Source organism: Engraulis encrasicolus, chromosome 5 (genome assembly GCF_034702125.1).
Source record: "Engraulis encrasicolus isolate BLACKSEA-1 chromosome 5, IST_EnEncr_1.0, whole genome shotgun sequence".
In the NCBI taxonomy this organism is placed as follows: domain Eukaryota; kingdom Metazoa; phylum Chordata; class Actinopteri; order Clupeiformes; family Engraulidae; genus Engraulis; species Engraulis encrasicolus.
The window spans coordinates 10,546,365-10,554,574 of NC_085861.1; the positions used below are offsets into that span (position 1 = coordinate 10,546,365).

The window sequence follows — 8,210 nt, forward strand, 5'->3', positions numbered from 1 at the left end:
AGCTTTCCAATGATATATAATGTTCCTGGTTTTATTACACCACCTGGATTACAAACAATTGCGGAATGAAGATCAAGCTGAAGTTAAAAGTCATTGGACCCGGTATAGACCACTCCGAAGCTTAAGAGGTTAACTGATCTGAACTGATTTTAATATTCTTAAAAAAGCTAATACCGAACTATACTGACTCGCATGTGTGACGTGTTTACTTCATGTAATTAGCATTGCCAAATTAGCATAGCCAAACATTAGCCAGAGAGGTGGTTACTCGTCATTAGGCCTACAGAAGCCATCATATCTACTAGAGAAGCTAAAACCAAACCAAACTAATCGAGTGTATATGTGTTATAAGAAGCCAATATGGAACTCACTGGATTACAAGGATGTGAAGAAACGCGAAGAACTTGCGTTCGTTTGTTTCCCTGTGTTGTCAATGAGGCGCGAAGCACAGCATGCTGGGAGCTGTAGTCCGTTTCTGACCAGATTATTTGGCACAATTTCTTTTCTTAAAAGATTAAAAATGACTCAAGATTTCGACAGATAGTAGTTCATCCTATTGTGTAAGCTGAAACATGTGTCTGGTGTGCTAGTTCAGCGTCATATCTTTGTGGGATTTTTAAAAAAAACTTGTCTATGGGAGTTGCAATAGGATCGCCCTGGTGGTTGGAACGTAACCGCTAGGATCGCTGTTTTCCACTTTCCCTCCCAATAGTCCTGGTCAAACCAGAATCGCGGTACATGGTCTGAAGTCTATGAAAATCAGTTCATTAGTTCACTACCTGAAATTTGGGTTAATCATGTGTATCTGGTATACTGTATGCATACACAGTAAAAACTGCAGTGTTAATGTAACACTTAGAGAGTTCTCTGGGACTAAATACACCCTAGTTAAATTGACACTTTAGGTGTTGAATTAACACTGCAGTTTTTATTGTGTACCAGGGCTTGACATTCACGTTTTCGCTTTTCGCTATTCTACTGGCCACAAATTAGATTTTTTTTTTTTTTAAATCATCACACTATAAATCTAACCTCAGAAAATTAGTTGCTTAAAGCAAGAAGATGAATGCATGAATGTCTACATGGAAATAAAACAAACAAATAGAAACTAAGTAACTGAGCTTTTTCTTGAACTTAAACACATACAATTGATACACAAGGCGCCAAGTGCAGAAAATACGCTATTCTGATATGTCATACCATAGAATAAGCTACCTGCCAAATTGGCTAGTGACACTGAAATTGTTACCAGCCACAGCCAAGTTTTACCAGCATTTGGCCGGTTGGCAGGTGCCAGTGTCAAGCCCTGATGCATACATCATTGTTCTTGCGGGAGAACAGAATTCTCGTGACTCTGCGGCCGGCTCTCGCAGGAGAGTGGCTGTCCACGCAGTGGACTGATCATCAAGTGCTTCACGTGGTCTGCGTAGACCACTGCACCCGAGAAGCTGAGATAGTTGGATTACGCAGCGTACTGGGCAGTATCGCTGGCCATGGTGCTGAAGTACTAGCCTAGCCTCTACCAGACCTCTGTGTGTGTTTTTAGCTCTGGAGCACCCTGGTGGCGCTCCAAACACAGTGGAGCTCACGAAGCTGCGGGGAATTACAGGTCGGGCAAGAGCCAGGCAGTACTGCATGGCCGAGAAATGTCTATGGCTCTACACGGTATTGAGGATGTAGAGAAAACTTCAGACACCTATGTTTGCTGACTTGGACAAGTCAGGCCAAGACACACTCTTGTGTTGTTTCCCAAACCACACACATGCATGTGCATCATCTGGTCCAGGATGAGTAAGATGACACAAACGCACGAACGCACGCACGCACGCACACACGCACGCACGCACACACACACACACACACCCTTCAGGAGATGGTGACAAAATGATGACAATTGATGCTCTTGGAGTCAAAATGTGATGTGCGCCTCAAAGGCGCCCCCTTGTGGCAGCATAACTTCATTAACGGTTAGGGTTAGGGAAAGGTTTAGTTTTAGGCCATAACATGAGACTGTTGGGTCAATGACACGCTGCATGGCTGTCTGCCCAGCCAGGGTCTTCTTTCCTGAAAGGCTGTCTATTCATCTGAAGATGTTGTCTGTAGTCTATACTTTACTTTTGAACGAATTTTGCATTTGAATTGCAGCTTGCAAAACACAACATGATACCATGGTTCGACATTCCACTCATTACTTAAATGCTGTGTAAATGTGACATAAATGTGATATAAATACCAAATATTGCATTATGAGTGTTCCATCATACACTTTCATTCAGTTCTGTCCACCCCAACATCAGCAAACTCTATAAACAAAAAAACACACTGAGACAAATTTCTACTTAATGCTCTTTAATTCATTTGGTTCTCAATCGAGGTGTCATTTAACCAAAAACTGGACAAGGAAGAGTGTGAGGATGTGACATTTTTGGGGAAAAATCAGTTTCACCTAGAAAAAGATACCTGACATATTCCACAGTAACCAGAGGCCAGAGTTCAGGGGGTATTGTCTACATGTGACTGACGACAAGACTGAATCAAAGATCACACTTGCAACAAGTCAGACTTATCACGGGTAACAATAGGGATACAATATTAGTTCAGCTTGACATTATTATTAGGCTGACCATTCACATTCACATGTTGTTTACAAGTTCTGTCACCCCTAGTTATTAGACTACTGTACATGTAAGTCAAGCTCAGACAGAGACTAGGATACAGTGACATCTACTAAGCAGGAGATCATCATCTATCCAGTCCAACCCTTCCTTCCTTGGCCGTACAGAACCGCTGTTCTGGGTCCAGAGTGGTACCGTAGTTATAATCGTCCAAAAAAACTCAAGGACAAGGGTCTCTGGTTACGTTTAGTTGAACATCTTAGAACTACGTAAATACTTATTTTGTGTTAGCTGGAAAACAACCAGTTATAAAGCAGTTTAAAGCTTTGAGTTTCAGAGGGGTGGAAGGACACATACAAAACAATAAAGAAAGAATGGCATCATCAGAGAAAAGGAAAATACACACATTAAAGCATTGCTTTTCTCATTGGTACAAGCATCCCATTATTTTACTACTCTTCTACAAGTTTCTTAATCTCTCTAAGTCAGGGGGATATGTTGGGGCAAAAGGTGATAAAGCATGACTTGTGTATCTGTGTATGACAACGTACATGTAACTACATGGCTTCTGGCATTCCATTAGCAGCACTTAAATAATCTTTATAGGAACACGTGAAATAAGTGAAGAGAGCGAGTCGAGGTATTGTACATGTACAGACTGGACATGTTGTCCAGCTGCGTATAGTTTATATATTTTCTGCTCTCTGTATCACTGTCATGGCTAAATCCCATATGGCTTGTCAAAAGAAGAACAAATAAGGAGTCTGTGTTGTCTGTGAGCTAATGGAATTCACAAAGGAAGCCAACCAAGACTCACCTAAACATAAAGGGCACTGGGTCATATGCCAAGGCAGCCAGTCACTGCTCTGCATTAAAATACTAAAAATATACAGTTTGCTTCCATAGAAAATTAAATCTTGTTCTTGCCACCCAGAACTAATGTTATATTCTCAAGCTGCTAAATAAAACACATTGTTTATTTTACAAGTGTCTCATATATTGTTCAATTTATGCCATACTTTATACCTTTTTGCCGTCAACACACTACCATTTTGCAAAATCTCTATCCCACATATTAACCTCGAGCAACTACAGAGAAAACAAATGGAAGGGGGTAATAAAGAGGAAATAAGAAAAGAAAAGGGGTGGGGGGTGGGTGAATGAAAATAATTATAATATTAATAACAATAACATTTAAGAAATGAACTTATTAATATGGAAAATTTGGCAGTATTTCCCATCCACAGCAGAGCAAACAGTTTGCATGTGGGAAACCATATACAAATCAAAGCAAAGAAAGTTCTATAAAAAGAACAGCCAAATATTTTTTTCCTTTTTAAACATTTTTTTTGTTTTGTTTTTTGTCACTTTGTTCTGAAATACATGTGTATAAATCTGTGTTTCGAAGACTTCTTTTGGCTTAAATATCTATTTTTTGTGAAATATATCATAATTCTAAACCGGCACTCTAAATTTTATTTAACTGCACGACAACCTTGACAACAGGAGGGATCCGTTCTTGCTAAGGAAGTGACATCAGACTCTTCCTCAATACGACCGGCACAAGCACACAAGGAATAAAAAATCCACTCTAAATGGAGGCAATGCAAGGCCATGAGTTACGCCTGCAATGACAGAAACTTGGAAGTGTTATCTGTTGCAGTGAGCTGGGTCTACTTAGGCCTAATAAATCCAGACATTTTTGAAAACTATATAGCCAGTGGCCTGGATGCATTTTTTTTCTACATCAAAAAGAAATGGGAAGGGGCTTATTCTCTGAAGAGCGAAAGACTTGAAAATACAGACCTAGCCACAACACACAGATGTATTTCATTCATTTCACAAACCAGTTTCCCCTCCTATTTCTGTCGAGTCCCTCCTGTGATCAAGGTTTGGCAAATGTCATCAATTTACATTTCATTTCGTCAGGAGCACACTAAATTACAGAGCATGTAGCATACAAAACGGCATACTACAAACATATTAAATTTACAAACACACTTCTGTGCTTCTGTGGTGGCGTGAGTAAAAGGAACATGAAGGTTGGTGTTAAAAGTACATCATTATTTGGTCACAGTTTCACTATTATTTATAAGACAGTTATTTGGCAATATCAACTTCATCGACATACAGAGAAAAGCAATTATTTTCCTTGACGTGACATATGAAAATATATAATTTTCACGTGCTATCCCTCAAAAGTTAGACATTAATTTTAAAACAAAGTCTGTGTCGTCAGAGGTCAACCATAAAAAAGGGACACATGTGAAGACCTGGAAAAGCTTATGTTTCGAACAATCCATGTTTTTGAATGCTATGGGTAATCTATAAGGTATGCGCTTTTGGCTTTGGCAAATGGTGGCCTGTTATCCCTCTGCTTCCTGGCCTAGACACCCTGGAGTGAAGGCTACACTTGGAAACATCAGAATGACACCTCATTAAAAACAGAAGAGAAGGAAAAACAACCTTCTGAAAAGGAAAGACAAAAAAGGAAGAAAACCATAGCAAATTTAACGTCTTTGGATATCACTCAATATGGTTTTCACTGAGCTTTTGGAGTGGTTGGTAAGAGGAATGTGTAAAAAATATAGTGTCCATACAGTGTGTTCAGAAGAAGCTATAGGCTACTGAGGATCAGTACACAAACAAAGTCATAAAGTCCCCATGGAAACCAAACCGAGGGTTAAGAGAAATGCTCCTTAAAATCACATCAGGTTTCCAGGACAACGAAAGACAAGCTGACCACAATCACAGACCACAGCTTTCAAAAAAAAATCTCTCTTGGGCATCTTGGGCAGTATTGTTCATCTTCTTTTCTGAGGTTGCAGGAAAGGGCTAGAATGTGTTTCAGTACATCAGTGCTGGTGAAACACCATTCTATCATGTCCATACTTTCCTTGCTGTACTGTACGTGTGTGTGCTGTGTGTGTGTGTGTTCTCGGATCATACTCCAGTCCTTGCAGTTTCTTCCTTCAGGGCAAGCGATGTCTCATTATACTGCTCTCCTGGTCATAACATGGCAGCAGCAGCAGGCGTGTCACGTACGTGATCGTGTGTGTGTGTGTCTCGGGTATTGTTGAAGGAAACAAGGACAGACAGACAGACACGGTGTGCAGATCTGCCACTCATCTCTCTCCGCTACTTGCTTTGTGCCATGAGGCGCGGAGGAGCAGCGTTCCCCTGCCAAGCAGAGGGACAGGAGAGGCCCTCCTGTGACAGCAGCAGACAAAACAAAAGGGCCTGAGCCTCCCAACTCAGCAGCGCTATCATCCTGAGGAGAAGAGCGGCCAAAACAACCACACTTTGTTTCATCTGACCACCAGGAGAGAGATGGCAGTTGCATCATCGCCGGTGGTGTGGGGATAGTAGAAGGAGAAAAACGTGACCGTCGCCCTGTACACATCAAATCACATCACATCACATGACCTTCACCTTGCCTCTGGTTTTTCTTTTGTCACCAGATCCATGTTGTGACAGCTGGCAGTGGCTTAAGTGAAGGAGCGTTACACCGAGACTGGCTTCCGAGCACAGAGGTAGACTCCAGTTGTGGTCTTATTATGGTCTGGCAGTGGAGAAGAAGAACTTCCTTTCTCGCTTTTTCTACACCGTCTGTGGCGGCTGGCACAACACACTGGCACTGGCTTTAGGACTGACAACAACTAATTTTTTTTTTTAAATGTCAACAACGACAACAACAGAGAGAGAAACAGAGCCGTGGAGTATACAGTAGGCTGGCTGGGTGGCCGACAAAAAGACACCCAGAGCTTTTGGTTGAGGTAGGCTATGCGAGCTTGAACAGCAGCATCATTCGCAGGCAAATGGTTTACCTTGATAGCTCCGACATTCCTGCCAGGCTGAGGTAGCTATCTTTGGAGGTAAAGAGTTTTGGTGGGCAGGCAGCAAGGGGGGGTGGAGGGATGGAGGGATGGAGGGGAGGGGAGGAGGAGAGGAGAGGAGAGGAGAGAAGAGAAGAGAAGAGAAGAGAAGAGAAGAGAAGAGAAGAGAAGAGAAGAGAAGAGAAGAAAGGAGAGGATGAGTAGAGGAGAAGAGAAGAGTGGAGGATGAATAGAGGAGAGGAGGGGTCCGGTGGCTGCATTGGAAGCTTCTCCAGGCCAGACTGCCTCGAGGCTCATGCGGTGAGACAATCACGCCAGTCAGGGTCCATAAGGCTTAAGTAGACCCCATCAGCAACCGGCAACGAACATACCACTTCACTTCACTTAACGACTACCATCAGCTAATTGAAAAGTAATAAAATTCCACCACTAAAAAAAACAAACTGAAAAGAGGAAACTGAAGACACATCCACCTCACTATCATTATCATAATCCACTCACGCACATCCAATAGTTTTGTAGAATCTGAATTAATATTATATAAACTCTTTAGAGGGCCTCCGTATGTCTGTATTTTTTTTTGGTACGACCTGAACGTTGAAGAGCATGGCACCTGTGGTTAGGACATTCCTCGAGGTGAGCAGGACTATTTTGGTTTCGAAGGACGCATCCTCTGGATCATGCACTTCTGGATCGCGTAAAAACACACGTGTTGCTTTTCTTAAGATGCCTCAATTCTTAGTAACTCAAGTGACAGACAGTCCATCAACATGTCATCTTCGCAGCTTAGAGAGCAATATAAGGTGGGCATACTGAGATACAATTGTATATTGGACTAAGGAATGGTTTTTTTTTTTTGGAATATTGAAAAGATATCAGACTTTGGCTTCAAACTAGAAGAGTACTTGAGGTATTTCGAAAACTGCTAGACATATTTAGGCCGTATCTGTCACAGGTAGTAGTAGTAGTACTAGAGGGTTTGAAATAAGACATATTTTATTCAAACCATGATGAGGCTAGATGTGTTTTTTTCACGTCAACATGGCATGTCCAGTATGGTCCTGAATAACGTCCTGCTCTCCTTTTATTCATCAAAACAACAGAGAGCTTATTCTCTCTCTCTCTGTCTCTTTATCTTTCTTTCTCTCTCTTTATCTTTCATTCACTCTTCTCTACGTGGTCAGATGACTACTGCAAGGCTAAGGCTTTGGTGGGCAGTGGGGGTGGAGGAGCTCCGCTGGTGTGCAGCCACCAGGGGGATGGAGTGAAGAGTAGGGGAGAGCATTGGGAGGGGGCACAGTAATATCTACAGTGTTAACCTCGCATTTAGAAAGTAAGACCAAATGCACTCTATGGAAGAGTGAATTCGACACTTAGAGAGGGTCGAACTTAACACTCTCCATTGAATTTAACTCCCTCCATCGAATTTCACACTTTTCCAAACAGTGTATTTGGTTTGGTCCTACTCCCCTAAGTGCTGAGTCAACTCTGCAAATTATACTGCGATGTGGGTGGGGTGGGGGAGTTGGGATGAGGTAAGGTTGTGTTTGTTGTTGCCTGTGCCCTAACCAGTGCCTGTGCCAGCTGCCTGGGTGCCTGTCGCCTGGGTGCCAGCTGCCTGGGTGCCCGCCTGGGTGCCCGCCTGGGTGCCCGGCTGCTGCTCTATCAGGACCTGGCATTGTGCCATCCTGGGCTGCTGAGCAGCATCCTCCGGCCTGACCGTGCTGGAGACTTGTCTCTGTAGAGGAGAAGAGGAGAA

At 42.5% G+C, this 8,210-nt stretch overlaps 1 protein-coding gene across 1 annotated transcript in view; it reads right to left on the reverse strand.

Moving 5' to 3' along the window:
• Positions 1 to 8,015: 8,015 nt before the first annotated feature.
• Positions 8,016 to 8,210, reverse strand: part of LOC134448792 (immunoglobulin superfamily DCC subclass member 3) — a gene marked incomplete at its 5' end in the record, with an annotated part of 27,802 nt that continues 27,607 nt past the window's right edge. The window contains one exon of the mRNA XM_063198451.1: positions 8,016 to 8,189. Within this exon, the coding sequence (XP_063054521.1) occupies positions 8,016 to 8,189 (174 nt within the window). The remainder of the gene's footprint in view (positions 8,190 to 8,210) is intronic.